Source organism: Vidua chalybeata, chromosome 1 (assembly GCF_026979565.1).
Source record: "Vidua chalybeata isolate OUT-0048 chromosome 1, bVidCha1 merged haplotype, whole genome shotgun sequence".
Classification (NCBI taxonomy): Eukaryota; Metazoa; Chordata; class Aves; order Passeriformes; family Viduidae; genus Vidua; species Vidua chalybeata.
This window is the reverse complement of record NC_071530.1, coordinates 106,831,380-106,853,636: the sequence shown is the minus strand read 5'-3', so window position 1 is coordinate 106,853,636 and position 22,257 is coordinate 106,831,380. Positions and strand designations below refer to the sequence as shown.

At 40.4% G+C, this 22,257-nt stretch overlaps 2 protein-coding genes across 3 annotated transcripts in view; both read right to left on the bottom strand.

Annotated features, from left to right (window-relative positions):
* LOC128799304 (histamine H3 receptor-like) overlaps positions 1–9,622 on the bottom strand; it is a 91,616-nt gene extending 81,994 nt beyond the window's left edge. For both annotated transcript variants that reach the window (XM_053963615.1, XM_053963625.1), the window contains exons 1-3: positions 9,376–9,622; positions 6,626–6,792; positions 4,121–4,948 (exon numbers count right to left, since the gene is read on the bottom strand). In XM_053963615.1, coding sequence (XP_053819590.1) covers positions 4,235–4,948; positions 6,626–6,792; positions 9,376–9,622 — 1,128 coding nt within the window. In that variant the 3' untranslated portion in view covers positions 4,121–4,234. The remainder of the gene's footprint in view (positions 1–4,120; positions 4,949–6,625; positions 6,793–9,375) is intronic.
* A 4,831-nt stretch (positions 9,623–14,453) lies between these two features.
* On the bottom strand, positions 14,454–21,438 carry HRH4 (histamine receptor H4). The gene is made up of 3 exons (XM_053948521.1): positions 21,156–21,438; positions 18,386–18,552; positions 14,454–15,795 (listed from the first exon to the last, which is right to left on the bottom strand). The coding sequence occupies exons 1-3, from the start codon at positions 21,400–21,402 to the stop codon at positions 15,001–15,003; spliced, it is 1,209 nt and encodes a 402-aa protein (XP_053804496.1). The 5' UTR covers positions 21,403–21,438; the 3' UTR covers positions 14,454–15,000.
* Positions 21,439–22,257: the final 819 nt, after the last annotated feature.

Below are 22,257 nucleotides of genomic sequence, written 5' to 3'. Positions count from 1 at the left end.
TGGATTAATTTTTTTGTGTGTTTCTTGGCGTAAAATGTATTTTATGTTTTGTGAAAAAGCTGTGCCAATATGACTGGGGGACTGTTGAGCAAGGCACAGAGAAATATGTGCCAGTGCAGATCTATCAACACTACGACAGTATGGAGGAACATGAGCTACCTCTTGCAAAATGGGAAACCTGGTAATACAGGAAATGCAAGAAATGTGGTGAGTCTGCAAGGAAAAAGAATGCAGCATTGAATTATACAATTGAAGGGAAGATTGATATAATGATAAAGTATTAGGATAGCACTGGTTAAAAAAAATGTAAAGAGTGGGATCTGGAATTTTTTGGGGGGAGGAAGGCAAGAGATCCTTTGCAGGCAGAACTGAAAACCTCCTGGGGAGTCCTTGATCAGATGGGTTTTGACCCAATGGTGTGATTTTTTTCTGAGAGATGAGTGATATCACACTTTGCTGCTGTGGATGGCTTCAGTTCCCCAAGTATGGCTGAGGCAGAACATGACAAAACATGAGGTGACAAGCTGGGTCCAAGGCTAATTTCAGCAGTCCAGTTAAGGCCTCAAAAATGCAGAAGACAGTGCTCAGAGCAGCCTACAAGCACTCATGTATCTCAGGAGAGGACCACTCCAGTTTAGTGATGCTCTTAGGCCCAAGGCTGATGCAAGGAGTGGAGGTCCAAGGGAGGTCATGTCATGGCAATTAAGTCCTATTGGGTGTCCGTCCACAAGGCCCTCACACAAATAGAGTAAGACTTAATTGTTCTTAGCTTTCTCAGCAACAGGTCCTGCATGAGTTCTTTTTGTTAAAGCCCAAATAAGATCTTTTTCATGAAGGACTAAGGTGTTGTTCAGTAATGAAACTAAAAAGCCACCTCTCCAAAGTCCAGACAAATTCCTTCTAAAAAGCATGGCACTGTATTTTATCCAACGTTAGATTTTGCTCTTACGTGCACATCTGAATTTTGGTTTGTTTTATGGTTCTATCAGTCCAAGGGAGAAGTGAAATCTGCATCTGACAGTGGTAGCAGATTTTCCCTCTAACCATCAGCCTTACTGATGCCTTTCATCAGCATGGATCCCAAGCCATGGCTTGCAGGACCTGCATAGACCATGGGCTCAGAGCAGGCGTAGGAAGAATCTCATGCCATCACCATGAAAGCATTCCTTAGGTCAGTGATGCAGCTTACTCGTGCAGTTCCCACAAGGACTCACTGTCCACAAGAGTCTTCTTGGTCTAAACCCTTCCCCTGACAATTCCAAGTATTTCCACAGCCTGGATGAAAGGTAAGGGGTACAATGTGGAGAGATTTTGTGAGACACCACCTGGAGTTCAGTATCCAGCTCTGGGATCCCCAGCATAAGAAGGGTATTGACCTGTTGAAGCAGGTCCAAAGGAGGGATACAAAGATGATCAAGAACTGGAACACCTTTCCTGTGAGGACAGTCTGAGTGAGTTGGGGTTGTTCAGCCTGGAGAAGGCTGTTCAGCTCCAGGGAGACCTTGAAACAGCCTTCCAGTACCTAAACAAGGCTACAAGAGAGCTGGAAAGGGCATGTGGTGATGGGACAAGGGACAATGGTTTTAAACTGAAAGAGGGCAAGTTTAGATTAGATACTAGGAAGAAAATCAAGGGTGGTGGGGCACTGACACATGTTGTCTGGAAGAGTTGTGGATGCTCCATCCCTGGAAATGTTCAAGGCCAGATTGGATAGGGCTTTGAGCAACCCAGTCTAATGGAAGATGTCCCTGCCCAGGTACACATGATCTTAAAGGTCCCTTCCAATCCAAACCATATCATCAATGCTATGATTCTGTGCCTTTCTATGCTGTAAATAATATCCACATCAGAAGAATAAAGAGACTAATCTAGCCCCTCACCTAAACAAAGTCCATTTTGCTTTCCCACCAGCTTCTTTCTGACTACTCTATCCTACTAACAGTAGCTCAGGAAAAGTGAGGGAGATAAGACCAACTAGATTCACAACTTATTTCCCAGTACAGTTGCAAAGGCTGAAAAAATAAACCAGAGGTACTACTGAAATGTCTGTCCATGCCTCTAAAACCAAGTTTGCACCTAGAAGCACAGTCCCATTAGTGTTTATTCTGACAACTTCTAGCATGTCAACTCAGCCCAAATGGAGGCAGAATGAGGTGATTCACTGCCCATCAGAGCACCTAAGCCTGTCCTCCATATCTTGTATCAACTAACCTCAATTTGCCTTTCCTTGGCTTTGCACAGGGCACTGCTGCAGAATTCATAAGGCCTCAGTCAGCTTATAAATAAATCTCTGTTGATGCCAGCACTCAGCTCTTGTGGCCTGTACCAAAGAGCTGTGGCAGAGACCAGGCTGGTATGAGAAGAAAGCAAAAGATGTGAGCAAGGAAGAGGAAGAACAGAAAAAAATATAATACATCATAGATATAAGATTATGTGTCCTTATCTACTTATGGAAATAGCTAAATTTCAAAAATATCTTTTTGATAAGCTAACCAGAACGAAATCTTTAACTCTGCTTTGCTGACACAGTCAAAAATTATATCTTATAAACTGTAAGGAGGATTTGCTCTAAAAGCTGACACAGAAGGATCTGTTTGCACGTGTTCAACACTACTGATTTTACAAGGTGCATTTTAAAAGAATGACAAAATCTTTGCAGGTGAAAGACTGGTACATGCTGTGCTTAAAGAAAACAGGTGGGTGTAGCGACTCTTGTGTTTTGTGTTCTGACATGCTTTGGAGATACACAAATGCTGACTTCTAGCAGCAATTACAAGCCCAGCTCACTGGCCAAAATCTTATAACAAATGCAAAAAACAACTCTTCAAAGTAGTTTGTATTGAATATTAGAGTTCTCATCTCATATGTGAGAGACAATACCTCTTACATTGCTGTATACATGTGTAATTTGTATAAGTAGAAGAATATAAATTATCATATAATATAGCAAAACATATAAATGTGATTAAATGTTCAGCCTAGAATAACATTCAGAAGACTGTTAAGTAAAATATACTAATATACTATATGAATATACACCAAAAAAAAAAAAAAAAAAAAAAACAGAATATAAAAAGGACACCAAATACTTGTCAAAGTTCTTTAGTTTTCATTCTTCCATTTATTTCCTAGCCTTATACTTACTGACCACGTGATGAAAAGAAATTATTTACATTTTAAAGTTACACCTGTTTATGAAGTTAGTCCCTGGTAATTCCAGACCCATGCAAGTGAATAGTCCTTAACAGTATGGAAAATGTGTATTGAAAGAAGATCACTTCCGAGCTCTCTCACTTCTCACCACACATACTACAGGCAGCCATCCAGGCCAGCCATTTTCCTGTCTCATGCAGAAAAACAAACACAGCCTTACACAGTGTGTAAGAAATATACCCTTTATCACAACTTCCAGCTGAGGGCTTGTAGCAGAAACAGAACTGGATTTTCCACCCCCAAGGAGTAAGAACAAATACTTCCCTTTCTATGATCTCTAAAAACCACATCTGAAGAAGGCTGGTTTCTTGCAGAATAGTTGGACATCCACATAAATGCTTTACACACCTGAATTCTCTACTCCTGCATCAGCGAGCAATGCCCTTCTACAGAGAACACATACATCCAAGTTTTTGAAAGTAGTTTGCTTCTGATGGCCAAAAACCTTTAGTGAAAGTAGTAATCCTGCTATGTGCCTGGCAACAAAAATCATAACTTCATTGGATGGTTCATATAGGCAAAAATCAGGTTCTGAATGCAAATTGTTCAAAAGAAATAGAACAGAGAAATTAGCAACTTTAGAATACTATTGACCCTATGGGTAATATACAACTTTATTTTATTTTTAACTAGTATCACCTGTGAACACAAATATAAGAGGTACTGCAATTGAAGACAACATTTTCAGCAATCAGAATCAAGGTAATGTGGATAGACTGCTAGGAAAAGTCAGACAGAGGATATAGCCTTTAACTGACCAATTCAAATAGCTGGGAAAAGTACACAATCTTTGGTCATGCACATTTGCATGTGCAGGAGGACATTTCACAGAAGGCTTATTTAGATTTTCCAACTAGTTTAATCTCCTGGAAAAGACTAAATCTAATTTCAAACAATGGCTACTTACACCCCTCATCCAGCTCCTCTTGGACCTTGTTTTTCTTCTTCCTTCTAAAAAGAACCTGATCTCAATGTTGCAAACTTTTTATGACATAGTATTTTCAGAAAAGCCATTCGAAATTTAACATGACAGAGGGTAAAGAAATGGGTTCAAAGAAGAATTGATCCACAAAAGCCAAAATGTTGCTTCATACAGCAAGTTATGGACACAAGTTCCCTGGCAGGGCCCATGGATAATCATTAATAAAGAGTATGGGGCCCAGCAAATGGCAAACACACCGACAATTACGGCAAGAGACTTCGCTATTTTCTTGTCCCGCTGCAGTTTTGATCTGGTCTTTGCACAGAAGGAAACAGAAAAGTCATTTTCTGGGGTTACAGAATTGTCTCTGGATGGAAATGAGCAGTCAGTTCCCAAAGACTCTTTCTTTGGTCTCGTGGAAGAAGAAACACTGTCCTCTGCTTCTGATGAAGGAGATGATGCCCCTGGCCTCAGCAAGCCACAAAACCTCCAGGACAGGCTGCTGCTCCTTGGAGGCTCGCAGTCCTGCACGCTGCCACGCCGCTGGCGCCTCTGGATGTTGTGGAAGATGTGCACGTTGAAGTAGGTCACCAAGAGCAGCGGCACAAAGAACTCCAGGGTGGAAGCACACAGGAGGAAGTACCAGTTGTCAAAGAACTCAGCATAGCACTGATCCACCTCTACCACGCTGCGTCCGGCCACGTGCTCCCAAAGCAGGATGGCTGGGCAGTACAGGAGGAAGGCAAATAGCCAGATGGCCACCATCTCGATGGCAGGGTTGGATGTTATTCCCTGCTGGGCTCTGTAAGATACCTGTGAGGGAAAAAACCCATAAAAAGTTCAGACTTGTAGAGACCCATTTTGGGACTAAGAGAAGCAGCTGGAGATGAACTCAAGAGGTGTTTGGTAATACACAGATGTGGCTGTGCTGATCAGCTGAAGCATGTTTATTTCATCGATGCTGACAGTGCATAGGGCTGTCTCTCAACAAGTTAATGTCACTGTACCAGGGTCCAGGTCCAGGGGATGAAACACGATCATCCATCAGTACCTAGTAATTTGGTATGCCTTGTTTGAGACACCTATGGTCTGAAGTGCCAGAGGAATTAGCACTTTATAGCTGTTGGGAGCATGACTCCCACTCGTGGAAACTGCACTGCTTTTTACAGCATTTTACAAACAAATAACTGTATGCATCATGGTGCTTAACAGAGAAGGTGTCACAGAGATGTAACCTATAAGAAAATTACTTGCTAGACAATTCACAAGGATGAAGGAATAGATACCACACCTGTACCTCAGCCCTTAGCTGATTAAACTAAAAAAATCACCCATTTTCTTTCTTCTACATCTACTCCAGGGCCAGTACATATTTTCCACTATATGTTGCAGAACATATAGATACAATGTGGCTCACATCCTGCTTCATCCCTTTCACAGGACAAATGAAATTCTGCAAGCTTAGACATCCAATTGATAACAAAAGTTTGTGTTACTAGAAATATCATACAAATGTCCATAGGTCTTAATTGCATTTGTATAGGTGCTCTGAATTTTGCAATTTGCAAATGCTGTCTTTGGCTTTCCAGCGTAAGGTTTTTTACCCACTAAAAATTTTGGTGTTTGGTTTCCAAGATTTTTTCCTTAAATAAAATAATAAAGTAAAATAAGAAGGCAGTTATAGGAAGTTAAATTAATTACCACAAATAAGACTGAAATTCTATTGCATGAAGTTTTGTTGACAGTCTCATACACACAAAAGAGCTGGAACCTTTAGCTCTCTGTGACATTCCCTGCCACTTGAGCTAACAGTGTGGCTGGTGAGAAATGCTGGCCGCCACCCCTAGCATGGACATAAAGCTCACACCAGGTGTGTTGGTTTCTCTGCAGAAAGCAGAGACAGAATGTGTCTGAAGTATGGGGTTCTGCTCCATACACAAAGAGGAGTTTATTGCTGCATATCTACAGGCAATGCTTGCAGTCTGCCCTTTGTTCCACTTTCTGCCTGTTTGCTCTTGCTCCTGGTCTTATCTAGAATCATTTTTGACCACATCTCATGTCTAGACACCTTCCCAGTGTCCTTTATTTTACTGCTCTCCACTCTCTTTTACTATCACGCCTGATTTTAGGTCCAAACCCAAATCCAGTTTACTCTGAATTTCCTCTTTCCCTGCCCCTTTTTTACCAGTCTGCTGCCTTACCCTTTTTACCCCCTAGGCTGCTTTTCCTCAGGCAGCAACAGGATCACAGCTTGCAGCAGAAATTGTGAGAAAAGTCCTGGTTGACTGGCTCTGCAGTGAAGTATAGCCAATGTAGAATATTCACCCCATCTGGCTGCAAAACATCTAATAATTGCCACATGCCAGTATATTTTTGAGGGGTATTATCTTCATGAAATTTGGGCTTATACTCATCAACATGGCAAAGGTTGGTAAATATAACCATCCAAGGGAAAAAAAAAATCAGAGAACCTCTAAACAGGTTACTTACAGCTTTAGTAACTGACAGGAAACGGTCATAGCTGATAAGAACAATGTTAAATACTGAAGCTGTGCAGAGGAGATAGTCCATAACCAGCCAAAGCTTGCAGATGCCTCTTCCCAAGTGCCATTTTCCTGTCAGGCTGTAAGGGATGTAGAGGGGCATGCAGAACACACCTGTGAAAGCAACCACAAAGACACCGTGGAGTTCATAGGGATGGCAAACTCCTGGAAACAGAGAGACACACTGTTTTGGTATTTGGGTAAAAAAAATCAACAAATCTATTAAGGCAAATGTGTAATTTATATACATAAGTTCCTAAATTCTCATGAAATCTGAGGGTGACTTTCTATGTCTTAGATCTTAGTGTGATTTATGTATGCTGATTGTTGAGAATAAGCTGAAAGCAATTCAGCAAATAAGGATTTACTGGAGAAGAACAACTTAGACCCTGTAAATATATAAAATTAGTGCTGCAGCATATATGCACTGTGGTCGCATTCTGGTAGGTAACCTCATCATTTTATTTCATCTATTCTTTCATCTGTATTAGAATTTCCCCCCCAACACATCTTCAGATGTTGCCAATAGAAGTTATTCCTGTAAGACTGGTTAGCATTTGTAAGCTGAAGACAATATATTGAGCAGTCTGTGTGGTGTTCTACCAGAAATAGAGCAGACACAGCAGAAGTATTAAATTATCATTTTTAAATCTCATGCTTCTTCACTACCTGAGAATAACTCTAGAACTATTTTGGTTTGTTAAATTTGTGTTTTGTCCAAAAGACCTTCCACTGAAGTACTTCACTAACAAAATCATGTTTGTGTTTTATTTTTAAGCGAGCAACTTCATTTTAACACTAACATTCTTTCAAAAGTGCGGTGCAATAGCTGATTTTACATTCCTGAAAATGCTGATCTACCAGAGACAAATAGAAAATTATATGCCACTTCAAGATCCATTTAAAACTCTCCAGAGTATTTCTTTCTTGACATGTCCATCAAGATCTTAGAAGTTACTAAACATATCCAAGGTGATGTGGTCCACTGACAACAAAACTCTGGGCAATGAGCTGACAGACTGTTATCAACAGGGAAATGATCACAGCACTTTCAATACTGATGGCTTATTTTAACATATTCCTTAAATACAAGCAGCATCACTTTGGTACTAAATATTCATTTTTCATGGTTGCTGATAACAGCTACTGTTCTCATGAACTTCAATGGGATCAATGTTTGGCACCATGTCAAAAAGAAATGACTGCTTCTAGCTATACATATAAATACAGAGGCAAAACCCAGGTTTTAAGAATTGATATTTGAAGCTATTCTTACTTTTACTAATTAGTGGACACAAAAGACATGAGTCACATCCCTATAAATATTCTAGACTGCTAATAGATTTAAAAAAAAAAAACAACCCCACAGCAATTTCAGAAAATAAAGTATTTCCTGACCAATATCAGAGACAAAATCTTAGATTTATAGTCTGTATAGGCCAATCTAATACTGATAGCAATCATTTCCTCTTGGCTGATTTAAGAATGCATGAGGCACCAGCCACAAAGAGCAGATGAAGAAGGTAGATATTTAACTCTCTTGACTAAACCATGAGATATGAGGAGAAGCAGACTTTTGCAGAAGATCTAAGCAATGAAATAGCAGCTCCAGCAAATTGTCTGCCTTAGCAGGAAAGCAAAGGCTTCATCATATGCATGGTTTTCTGCCCCATGGGGCAAGTCCAAGAATAAGGCAACACATGTTATAAATGGTATAAATGAAGGAAGACCTTAAAGGCTAAACTAATACACTTCACTACACAGCACTGACAAAAGAATAGCATTTGGGGGGATGGTATTTTCAGAAGTGCAGTAGGTCTGTGGTCATGATTTCCTTTCTCACTGTTCAGTGAATACTAGTCTCTATGACCATCCTGAAGAGAAAGCCTTCGTGTGCAGAAGTACCTCCTTGCCAGCCTCAAGTTAAGATATATGCTGGCACATCTGCCACAGGACTATGGTTTTGTCAGGCTGTCTTTTCTGCATGGGCTGTTTCCCTGGCTTCAGTCATGGAGGAGTGCTGCAAAAGGCATTCACTCCACCATCACCTCACTTGGCATCACCAGCCAGAACTGGATCCATGGCAGCTCCAGCAACAAACTCTCCTGGAGTTCTGCAGTGACACTATGGGAAGAGGGGACCAATTAAGAATATAGATGAGAGATGCCAGCAGGATGTTACTGGCATCAAACAACCCATCGGATCAATAGCCTGTGTTAAGCTGAAGCCAGTAAAAAGTCCTGGTGATAAAGTGTCTTGCTGTAGTGTAATACATTCATAAACCATTAGTACTATGTAGAGAAGTAATTCATTTACCTGGAGGTATCACACATAGCTGTCAAATATAAGCTGTTCTGAAGTGTGTGATGAACACCTTATATTTGGAGAGGCAAGGGTAAATCATAAACTGCAGCAAACAACCTCTTCAAGAAGCATTCACATATAATAGTCACTCCTCTTTTTTTGAAGCAACATTAAAAGTATTTATATGAAAAAGAATGCAGTTCTCATTATAACATATTTTGAGACAGATTGGACTATTAAAATACTTCATGCAGCTTCCACCATTCCCCATCCTTCCCCCATCACAGCTGGGAAATAGTTCTCTCAGAAGAAAACACACAGAAAATAAACGCCAGGGCTTCTCCTAAGAGTCCGACAACACAATTAGCACATGGCTCCACAGCTCTGACTTACCCACTGCAAAGTCAGAAACAGCAAGATTCAGAAAGAAATAGTTACTCCGATGCCTGAGGTTTCTGTCCATAATGAAAGCAAGGATCACCAGCATGTTTCCAAGGATGGTCACCAGACACAGCAGCACCATGAGGAAAGCCAACAGCACCAACACACCCAGGGAGAACTTGGAGCTTGGAGGCTGGGTGGGCCAAGTCTCGTTACACGTCGCAGCCGCGTGCGGAATTTCGGCAGTGCTGTTGTGCATGGTGGCTATCCAGGTCAGGTCAGTCTGGGAAGGAACTTGTATCTGGCAAAGTTATCCAAAAGGTTGAGACAAGTCTATGAACAGGCTGGGCTGAATACTGAAACAATAAAAGAAAAGATTCACAATATCAAACAAATGGAACACAAGACTTTAAGACCTGGGCTCTCTGACATGTCTTGATCTGAATGCACCTATTGGCCTTAGAAAAGACCCCTCATAATCAGTGTCTTTCCTGGACACGGACCCTTATGTATTAATGTCAAAAAGGCCTGTCTGAAGATAACTCTTTTTACAGTCAAGCAGTTTGCATATTAGCAATGTGTAAGTGGTTTTGCACATCAAATTATGCTGAAGCTAAAGCCATACTTCATTTTCACCTCCACAGTGGTGAACAGGATCAAAATTATTACAACTGTATTTCACTTACAGTGAAATGTAGACACTTTTCCACTTGCTGCTATATCACTTTTTAAATTTTACAGTTAATAACAGAGAGATATTTCTGGGTGTTGCTGGTTACAGAGCATTTGTAATACGTTCCATGCTGCAGAAGCATCACCAATACATCTTCAGCTCACCCTAACCAGAAGCTCTAGGCAGAACAAACCAAATACTTGGACTTTGGAGGTCCTTATGGTGTGGCCCATCTAATCCTGCACCTCCCAAGTAATCCTAGATAAGCTTTTACTCCATGAAGTACCAAGCCTTTCAGCCCTTTCAGGAGTGAGAAAAGATACCCCTTCCTCATCACAACTGCATTTATTTTGGTAGGAGTGCACAGAATTTGGTAGGCCGTGGCTGTGGTTTTCACCCACTGACTCTGCAGCACCATGGCACACCAAGTGACCAGCATTTCAAACTGCAGCCATAATGCCAGGTGCTTGGGAAGATGTAGGGCAAGAAACAAGGAAAGAGAGGGTGGGCAAGACGTGGGGAGGAAAGATGCAGTTCTCTGCTACTATATTGAGGAATAAAGGGAATTATGTTGTAAAGAGTCATTAAAGCAAAAGGTGTAGGGTAACAGAAACAGAAGAGACCTCAGGAATGGCAAAATGTGGCAATTAAACACAGCTGCCTTAGCTGTGTGAGCACAGCTGCAGCCTGGGAAACACAGAGGAGGTACTAGAACTTCCTGTGCAGTCACCAAGCCACACTTGACATGGGTGACATGGTGAGAGCACACTGCAGAGCTCAGGGTGAGGGAGGTGATGAAGTCTTTAAGCAATTCAAGGAAGCTTCTGCTTAATATGTAGGATTTTAGCATTCATGGCATCTGCCGGAAGTGTAACACATCAGGTCCTAGCAGTGAACAAGGTTCCTGGAGGCTGTCAGGGGGAACTTTCAGACCCAAGTCCTGCATGGGCTAATGGGGGTGATGCACAGCTGAAACACCTGCTCAGTGGTAAAGAGGGCTGTGTGATGTGCTATCAGTGCCAGATTCAGATGTAGTGATGATGAGGTAGTGGAACTCAAGATCCTAAAGGGGAAGAGGAAGGAGAGTAGCAGTGGAGACCATGGGCTTCAGGTGAGCAGATTTCCATTTAGGAAAGTGGTAGTGGGAATCCCATGGAAGCGGATCCAAAAGACAAGGAGCTCAAGGAAGCTGCAGGCCTCTAAAGACAGCAACCTCCATGCACAAGAATAGTCCATCCCAGTTCTCAAGAAAACAAGCAGATGTATCATGACAGTGGCTAACCATGGAGATTACAATGCAGAAAGGCCACATGAAGGAATTTGAAGGAGGGAGAAAACACAAAGGGGATATTTAGAAATGTTGCCTGGCAACATAAGAATGATGTTAGGAAAACAAAAGCTCACCTAGAGTTGATGTTTGTAAAGGACATCAAGGACAACATGAAGAACTTCAGCCACCCCATTAACAGCAAAATGGTGAATAATAAAAATATGGGTAGTTTACAGAACCAGTGATACAGTGACAGCAGGTGCAGATAAGGCTGAGGTACCCAGTGCTTCCTTAGCTTCATTCCTCACTAACTAGGTCTCCCTTTCCTCCATGCTTAGTGAATGAGTTCAAGGATGAGAACTGTCACAAGCAGGTGAGAATAAGGCAGGATTACCTGAGGGGACTTGACCCATAAAAGTCCATGGAACCCACTGAGCTATCAAGAGAACCAGCTACCACCTTTGCAAGGCCACTTTCTATCCTCTTAGAATGGTCGTGGAGATAAAGGGAGAGTCCCAACAACTGAAGAAAGGCAAATGTTGCAAAAATTTTCAAATGCTGCCACAAAGACAAAAGGTCAGATTGTCTTTAGTCCTTGGGAAAATAATGGAGTGAGTCCCTTTGGAAGATGTTTCTGAGGACCTGGAGGAGAAGACTGGGAAGAGTCAGCATGGACTTACCAAGGGTAAATCATGCCTGGGCAACTTGCTTGTCTTCTTTGATAAAATTATTGGATTAGTGGACAAGGGGAATATAGTCATTTGCTTTTATAATTAGGGAATAAATCAAATTGTGAAGTTTTAATCATAGTTCTGCGTGGCACTTAGGGGGAAATTTATGTGGCATTTCCTTTGGAAAATAAAGGACATGGACATTAGGATAATCATTAGGGTTCAATATTTGTTTCAGAAATAAACAAACAACAAAAAAGATAACACAATTTCTTCCAACATGTATTTTTATTTGTTGAGTGGTTTTTTTTTCCTTTTAAATCTGAGAGGGTCAGATTAGAAAAAAACTGGTGTGGTTTGAGTTGAAACCCACAAAGTCATATAGCTACTGTCACCATGTATTTAGAAGGCCTAGTGAACATCAGCAAAGACAGAAGAAAATTCAAGGACATGAAATAGTGAAATGGATGAGTGACTGGTTAGAGAGACCTGGGTTAGAAAACCCTTTGTCAAGAAACATCTATTTGAGTGGGGACATAAGAACAAATGCTGAATAAGTATCTTACCATAACCCTGAAAAATGTCTGATTTGTGATTTACAAGGGAGAATATTTATGATGCCACCCTGACCGTAACCAAGACAGCTTTAAAGCTGTGGGCAGAGCAACCCAGTGCTTGACTTACCCTGGGAGCACTAAGCAAAATTTTCAACAACAAATTCATCTCAAACACAGGAGTGGTATGAGAAAACAGTTTGAACACTATGTGTGTAAAACAGACTCTAAAAACCACTCATCTTTAGTAGCTTCACCATGCTATGTTGTTTCAAGTTCACTGCAGATTGTGCTGCCTGGCAAATTCCCTGACTGACTAGTTTTCCAGCACTGCAAAATGTGGACTCAGTTTATCTAGTCAATAATTTTGTAGGTTATTTTTCCAATATGAACAATATATATTCTTTAAGCACAAAATGCAAACTGAATTTTTATACTAAAAGCATAGGGATAGAAAGCAGACAACCCAAATATGTTTCTATCTTGGGCTCATCTTCAGTTTCTCTATTTAAAAGATGTTTAGTACACCAGCTATTCTATAAATGTTTTAACTCTGTGTGTTTAGACTTTTTTAAGCATCACAGAAAAACAAACCCCACAAAATCTATGCCAGCACCACAGCTTATGACAGTAAAAACAGCTGTGTTGACTCAATGACCTCCTCCTGAAGCTGCACCTCTCTTAGCAAGTAGGCTCACAATCCATACCGCTATCCCTGTGAGGCAAGAAAGCATAGCGAGAATGAATGGTGAAAGATAATCTTCCAGCAGTGTGAAAACTGGCAAGAGGAGTCTTCAGTTCCAGACCTCTGAACAGAAAGACATTCTAGCTCTTCAAAGCCATCAGGTTTTGTGCTATAATTAGGCTGCTTCCATGCATTTGAATTGTGTTTGCCAAGGAGTAGTCTGTTACGGCAACATTATTACAGCCAATTTCAAATTCGATTAAAAAATATTTAAATTGACTACTGCTCTTCTTTGTTCTGTGCATCAGATTTCTCTTTCCATATTTCATACATTATTATATTTATAAACAAAGAAGAATAAAATTACACAAAAGGAGAGAAAAAAAAAGGTAGCCAGTGACTCTCACTTACCCATCCATGAAAGCCTTCTGGGTGAGTTGCAACACTCAACACATGGTAAGAAAGTTTGGCACATGGAATGGGGTGTAATCAAGCTCCATTGCTTCCTCCAAGACATCTACTCACTCCTTTCAGTGCTGGACTGCTTTGTTTGTTAAGAGCAGCTTAAGACATCTCTGTGTCAGCTTCCAGGCCTCTGTAAACCTCATTCTCAAGCAGTGAATATGGCCCTTGCTCCCCAGTTGAAAAAATCGAGTTTGATATTTGTTCTGTGGCAGAGAAAATCCATATAATGTCACAGTAACAGGATACAAAGAACTGATCTAGTATAAAAATCACTCTGTCAGATCAAATTTGTTCCAGACATTTTGATGGAGTATCGTTGCACTTACAAAGCTTTACACCAGAGAGGCTATTGTCTATTCTCGCACAGCCAGCCAAAATCATAAATCCAGTATGAACTTAGCATTCTTGCTCTGCTCATTCAACAGGACTGTGATCATGTGCCCAAGCCTGGCCTATCTTTTAGGCAATCACATAGTGCACAGATCTGGCACTAAATATCATTTAAGCATGACTGAAGAGGCAGCCACTGTCATGTGAAAAAAACAGCACGAGTGAAAAGACTAACAACCACTTATGTCTGATAATTTTGATAACCAATCTCAAAATTCTCATAGCATGGAGAATTTAATTCTCTGAAAGTCATTCAGAATTACTAATTTACATGTACTTTGTCCTGCAATGCCAGGTACAAACTACGTTAAAACTTTAAAAGGACAGACATGGCAGGTTAGGCAGTCCGTTCACTTGCATATTGCTCATTGTCGGGATTATAACAAGGAGGGGGCACTCTCTTGTCTTCATAATAGTTTATGAAATAAAAATATACTGCTTCTGTATTTTTACAATCTTTTAAAAATGTAGCGGTATTGCTTCTTTACTGACAGCTTTAGGTTCATAAATAGGACATAAATTTTAATTCAACACATACATGAGCAGGAATCTCCCTCCAGTGACTCTCTATGGAGATAACAAGAGCAGAGTTTTTTCACAGTGCCAGCTCTATGTATTAAACAAAGGAAAGAAAAAAAAAGAGAAGGAAAATACTATACCTCACACTCACAAACCAAGAGGACATCCCGCAAATCTTATTATTCTTTTCAATGCACTACACAGTAATTAATCTAGCATCATACCAGCAAAACCAAAAATGAGATTCTGAAAATTAGCAACATCAGGGCAAATACATAACACTACTGCACTCTTAAACAATGTCATTAGTAAACAAATGTTTTTTTTCTCTATTCATGCCGACCATACATGGGAAAAGGTATCACTAAATAACAGAAGAACCTTATCTGTATGACATTTCTTTTACCTCTCTAAATAGAAGGCATGTTACCAGATCTCAATTTTGCAAACTTTTTGTGACATAATATCTTCAGAAAAGCCATTCGAAACCTCATATGACAGAGAGGATAAAGAAATGGGTTCAAAGAAGAATTGATCCACAAAAGCCAAAAGGTTGCTTCGTAGAGAGAGTTATGGATACACTTTTCTTGGCAGGCCCCACGGATAATCATTAATAAAGAGTATGGGGCCCAGCAAATGGCAAACACACAGACAATTATGGCAAGAGACTTCGCTATTTTCTTGTCCTGCTGCAGTTTTGATTCAGTCCTTGAAGAGAAAGAAGCAGAAAAGTTCCTTTTGAAAGCCGTAGAACTTGTTTCTGTTCGAAATGGACCATTAGCCACCACTGCTGGTCTCCATGACCTCGTTAGTGATGAATCACTGTCCTCTGCTTCTGATGAAGGAGATGATGCCCCTGGCCTCAGCAAGCCACAAAACCTCCAGGACAGGCTGCTGCTCCTTGGAGGCTCGCAGTCCTGCACGCTGCCACACCGCTGGCGCCTCTGGATGTTGTGGAAGATGTGCACGTTGAAGTAGGTCACCAAGAGCAGCGGCACAAAGAACTCCAGGGTGGAAGCACACAGGAGGAAGTACCAGTTGTCAAAGAACTCAGCATAGCACTGATCCACCTCTACCACGCTGCGTCCGGCCACGTGCTCCCAAAGCAGGATGGCTGGGCAGTACAGGAGAAATGCTAAGACCCAGATGGCCACCATCTTGATGGCAGAGCTGGACAGTATTCCCTGCTGGGCTCTGTAAGATACCTGTAAGGGAAAAAGGACATGTCACATATTCAGACAACATTTTGGGAAAAATTATGTCACAAAAACATACATAATCAAACCAAATATAGTATTTGTTCTGTATTTCCCAGATATCTAGAATGTCTTCACTATGTAAGGTTCTGAAAAACTGCTAGTCTTGTTCTCCTTGCATTGCAGCTCTGTGATTTATTTTAATACTGGACATAGGAGAGGAGCAGAAATTACGATGGGTAAATTAACGTTTGGCTTCCAGGTATGAAAGGACATAGCTTGTTTCCACTACACAGTAACGTAACAATGAGGAATTAGTAAGAAATAGGTTTATGATTCATCAGCCCAGGCTCAGCAGAGAGTGAAAGCAGCTGTGGGACTTCCTACATGCCCAGCAAAAGTAGAAGCCTTCTATATTAGACAGGTTGCCATGTGAAACTGCAAACACCAGACAATATAATTTTTCATACTGTTTCCTCTTGCCATAGCAGAAAAATCTATCCCAGACATATACAATAACACCCCCTGCCTTATTGAATCACTCTAATTTAATGTTAGCCTTACCTTGTAAACAGTTCATCCACTACTGAAAATCTTGATGCTTTTATGTCTACCCAGACAGCATATCAAGAATTAAAAGAAAACCATCCAAGGTTAGGAAATACAAGAGCTAAGCCCACCCTGTAATAGGCCAGCTGTACTCTTGGTCTCGTCCATCCTTCATAGCACAAGAAGATAAGTTAAAAGCTGGACAATTTTATTTCCTCTACACTGTTCAACATTTGGCATCTCAGGCTTTCCTCAGAACTGCTGCCTTCCTCATCAGCTTCCTATACTGTTCTTTAGAAGAGCGCATGATACACAAATAATAATGTATGGTGCCTTCACAGCCACACAGCACACAAAGGGCATTGTCCCTATTTCACCAGCAAGTATCAGAGCAATGGTTCAGGTTTATGCACATTAGTTTGGATTCTCTGTTTTAAATATGTGTAGCCTGAAGATTCAGACTCCTCTACATCTTAAAGCATCATATTAGCTCCGTGCACAGCTCCAGACCTGCAGTAGTGAATTTGCTACCCTGTGCAAGACAAGCAGTTCAATTTAGAAGCAGAAAACAGGAAGCTGGGCACAGCTTCACAAATTGTTAAGTCTGGAGTGACTGGAACCTGGCCGCAGGCTAGCTTTGCAGCAGAGGCAGAGGTGGATCCCAAGTCTATAGGAAGCATGATGTCTTTTCTTTGGATAACAGCCCTGTTACACATTCCTAGACTCACTCCATCCTTATACTCTAAAGAAGAAAACCAGAATGTGATCATGTAAATGAAGACCATCAGCAATAGCACAAGAACATGGATCTCAGCTAGGTTACAGAGGCCCTTTTAATTTACATTATTCTTATTCTGAGGTCTGCAGCTTCGTTAATGTCTTAAATACAGGGATTCTTATACCTTACTCTTCAGCTTAAAAAAACAAACAAAAAACAAAAAACAAAACCAACAAACTACCAAAAACCAACTGTAAAAACCACACCACTAAGGAAGAAGAGAAAGTGATTAGGCATTGTATCAGCATCTCCCAAATGAGAACCTCCCAGTCTAATATGAGACATGTCATTGAAGCAAGCAGACTCATCAACCTGGAGAAGAGAAGGCTTTGGGATGACCTGACTGCAGCCTTCCAGGATCCAAAGGGCAAGCAGAAATAGGACAAGGGGCAGTGGCTTTAAACAAAAAGAGAGCTGGTTTAGATCACATATTAGGAAGAAATTCTTTGCTATGAGGATGGTGAGGCACTGGAACAGGTTGACCAGAGACACTGTGGATGCCCCATCCCTGGCAGTGTTCAAGGCCAGGCTGGATGGGGCTCTGAGCAACCTGGTCTAGTGGAAGGTGTCTTTGTCCATGGCAGGGGGTTGGAACCAGATCATCTTTAAGGTTTCTTCCAAACCTTTCTCTGATTCTAAGGCCAAACACCAAGTAGAGCTTAGAAATGGTGAATGACAGTATTTCTTACTTGATTCCTTGGATATCTTCTGAAACAGAAGAACAACAACACTCAAGAAACATCTCTTACCTCTCCACATATTTTGATTCATTCTTCTTTTTGCTTCAAGAGATCAGTTTCCACTCAACTGCTCATTGTCAGCACATGTCAATCACCCCCTGCAGTAATTCAGATCCTCATCTGGTCTTCACTCAGTCCATCTCACTGTCTCTCCAAACACTCTTCTTACTCATTTATTTATCCAAGCCTAAGTACATCCTTGACTCAACCTAGTTTTCATCACCACCAACTCTTCTAATGGCCAAAGCCCAAGTTCTCCACATGCCTACTGTCTCTTTTCCACTTAGACCTTCCCATCTCCTGTGTAGAATAATTAAATAACTTCTAGTGCAGGTGGCACAAAGGTAACATTGAAATCACAGCAAGGCAATGTCCTAAGTCCCAATGCAACATTGAAGCATCATCATTTCTCTATTAAAAAATGGTACCAATAACAAAGCACCATTTAGCTTAAAGTGTCAATTGTGAAATGCTCTGAGTTCTATAGAAATCCCAACATATAAAAAGCAATAAGTAGAAATGTTAGTCTTACAGCTTTTGTAACTGACAGGAAACGGTCGTAGCTGATAAGGACGATGTTAAACACTGAAGCTGTGCACACGAGATAGTCCATGACCAGCCAGAGCTTGCACAGGCTCCTTCCCAAGTGCCATATCCCTGTCAGGGCGTAAGGGATGTACAACGGCATACAGAACGCACCTGTGAAAAGAAACCAAATGCACACGTCAGTCAGCATTGCACTGCATGAGAGCAGAGAAGTATTTCTGCAGTATCTGATAAAAGATTGATCAATATGGGGCTGGAATTGCCACATAGATGGCTTTGTATTATCCTGCAACCAAAGAACCTTTACTACAAACTTGGTACTAGTCACATTATTATAATTAATACCCCTCTGAAAGGTGCATCATGTTTATGATGTATAATTGTTACCTATCCAATTAACACCACCTGCTAAAAGAAGGAGCAGCTGACTGCTCTACCCTGCTGAATCAAACACTCTTTTGTGTTATCTGCTGAAATTAAAACAAACAAAAGCATTTTTCCCCCAATGTAATCCACTATTTTCTATAACAAATTATCCAATTGCCATGCTTCCATCCTCTTAGAAGCATATGTGTCGGAAAACATTCCAGAAGTTAACTTCTTACAGAAATACCAGTTTCAGACTAATTTTAAAAACTGTATGATCTGATCTTGAGGATCAGACAAGATCAGCACAGTTAATTAAATAAACCCAGCCTAACCTTTCTCCTCATCTTAAATCTTGATAATAACCACCTTCAGGGGTGAGCTGATAGGATACCATCTATGGCAACTCACCAGACTGTGGGAACACATGAGTGACCCACCCACACCCATTGCTACCTAAATTTAGGCTGCTAAATCCAAATGTTGTGAAAGTGCCAATATGACCTCATTTTAATGGATTTTGAGGTGATCACCCTACACAGAATCACAACACAGCCTTGGGAGGCTGAAGAACTAATGGTGCAGTCAACTGGGATGTAGAAATCAAGTGAACAGCATCAAGGCTGCAACAAAATGGAATCACTGCATTTACAGTGCAATTAGCACTTTGTCTTTTCAGCAAAACATTATAGATTTTAACATTCACATCAGGAAAAAAAAAGTAATTTCAGCTTTAGATTTACTACCTAATAGTGTGTACTCCTGTAAGAGTATCTTGAGAATTTCCATTGGCATAAAAATCTTACAGTTCCTATTGTTCTCCCTCTACTAAGAATCAAGAGATCTCTATTCAAACCCAGCTATAGGTCCAGAAGCACAGAGACAAAGCAAAAATTGCTGAATGTCAAAAGCAGCTAGATTAGATGTGTTAAAAGAATAAGCAAATTATTCTGCAAGCTTTTAGCAATTTAGATCAAGAAGAAAGTAAGGATAATTTAGGCATACCCCGAATCTGAATTATATAGCTACAAAAATACAAATCAGTTTGACTGTAAAGTCAAACTGAGGCAAAGGCAGCATTTTTAACACAATTTATAATTAAAAACTAGACATTCAGGTAAATATAAAACAAAAAATTATGGAGAGTACGTAATGCCAAGTAAGCTGTACTTCCTTCTTTTGCAGAGAATGTTATTTACTTTGTATTCCTCAGCTAGATGCTAGTGTTCATTCAATATGATGCTAGATTGTGAGTCAGATGAGAGAACACCAGTTTGTCCACTGTTTTTCTGCTCACTGCTCTGTTTTTTTCCAGAGCACTGTAACTGGAGAGCAGGCAGCAAGAGCTCTGCATCACAAGGCAGAAATAAGCTGGAAGAAGACATCAAACATATGCAGGGAGGTATCAAAACATTATACAAGGAGATATGGACATCACAAGGATAGGACTGTTAGAAGCTGTGCCCCTGACAGAACTTCTGACACTGGCAAAAAAAATTTAAAAAAAGGTTCTTCTGCTCTTTCAGTATACTTCTTGAAAGTGTACTTAAAAAAAAATAAGTTGTTGTGATATGACAAGTCAGAACACAGATTTCATTAAATAGCCACAACTATTTAAAACCATCCTTCTACACACTCAATAATTTAACCAAGGCTTTTAGCAAAAACACCCAGCAATTCACAGAATATTGCAATAGTTCAGTCTCCAACTGAACATCACACTCCTGTTTTAATTGTACTTTTTCCAAGTACAAGTTTCAAGTACAAGTTTCAAAGTACAAGTTTCAAAACTAAATGTGTCCCTATGTATAAATATACATGTAGCATCAAACTTCTTAGGAATTGTTTTATTTGTAATTTTTTATTTGCCTATACAAACACATATTCCTAAGGTATGACTCTGTATACATAGAGTCTCTATATACATATATATATATATAGCAAAATGCTTAAAAATAGCATTTGTCGCTATTTAGTCACAAAGGTCAGGTGATGATCTATGTTGTGTGATAGCAGACTGAAATAGAAGATATTGACCATGTATGCAAAAGTTGCCAGACTATATAGGCTGTATTTGATTAGACTATCTAAATTTCAGCCAAAATGTTTCACAAACAACTCCCATTCTTTGTTAGTCCATAAAATTCCCACGATAGTATTTTGTGCTAAAATATTAAACAGTACCTGCTTACCTAACAAAGCATCCTTTATTTTCTAAAAAATAATAGGCTGCTAAAATACTTCATGCAGCTTCCACCATTCCCCATCCTTGCCCCAGACACAGCTGGAAAATGGTTCTCTCAGAAGAAAACACACAGAAAATAAACACCAGGGCTTCTCCTAAGAGTCCGACAACACAATTAGCACATGGCTCCACAGCTCTGACTTACCCACTGCAAAGTCAGAAACAGCAAGATTCAGAAAGAAATAGTTACTCCGATGCCTGAGGTTTCTGTCCATAATGAAAGCAAGGATCACCAGCATGTTTCCAAGGATGGTCACCAGACACAGCAGCACCATGAGGAAAGCCAGAAGCACCAACACACCCAGGGAGAACTTGGAGCTTGGAGGCTGGGTGGGCCAAGTCTCGTTACACGTCGCAGCCGCGTGCGGAATTTCGGCAGTGCTGTTGTGCATGGTGGCTATCCAGGTCAGGTCAGTCTGGGAAGGAACTTGTATCTGGCAAAGTTATCCAAAAGGCTGAGATTTATAAGGAGTGAAAATAGGATGGATCAAAAATCCAATAGGCATCCAAGATAAATTTTTCTCAGGAGGGGAAAAAATAAAAAGCTTTTGATGCTTGATCAATCTAGTTTTCCTAAGATTCTCTTAAAGGAGAACTCTAGCAGAGTTCTGATTAAGAAATATACAGTTTTTTCAAGCTCATATTTTAAAATGCAAGTTCTTCTTTAAGCAACATGATCCTTATTTGTGGAGGTCAGTAGGGTTGATTTGAGGTTCCTCTTGCTTTCCTCCCTCCCTTCCTGATGTGTTTTTCTTGCTAGCATTATATACGACTTTTTCTAATTTTTTTTTTTCTTCAACCTGCGTACATATCTTAATGAGAATTTAAACTACATTTTAATTTCATCCTTGTTTATCTGACATTGTTGCAATTCAGCAAGACTTTGGTCCCTCTCTATATATTTATACTTTTTGCTGATGAAAGGCATGGACAACTTTGTTATTGCTGCTCTCTTTTTTGTGCACTCTGGGGCTGAAAACTGATACAATGTAAATAGGTATATATACAGTTACTTACCAGAGCAGCTGACCTGTAATGGTCCAACCCTCAGAGATCAGCTCAAAAGCCTCACTGAAATCAGTTTCAAAAAACTTAGCAGCAGCTTCAGTGACACATCACCAGCTGCTGTTTCCTCAGAACCCAGGAACTCAATACAAACTCCCTGAATGAGAATGAGAGCTTGGCAATTAACTTTAACAGAATGAGGCTTTTCTTTCCACACTGATGGAAAAAAATCGTGTGTCTTC

Excerpts from the sequence above, each read along its gene's own strand:
- HRH4 (XM_053948521.1), bottom strand. The coding sequence starts at position 21,402 with ATGCACAACAGCACTGCCGAAATTCCGCACGCGGCTGCGACGTGTAAC. Across the intron at positions 18,553-21,155 it reads TGTTTCTGACTTTGCAGTGG|GTGCGTTCTGTATGCCGTTG; the intron begins GTAAGTCAGAGC and ends TTCTTTTCACAG. Across the intron at positions 15,796-18,385 it reads TCCTGTCAGTTACAAAAGCT|GTATCTTACAGAGCCCAGCA; the intron begins GTAAGACTAACA and ends TTTCCCTTACAG.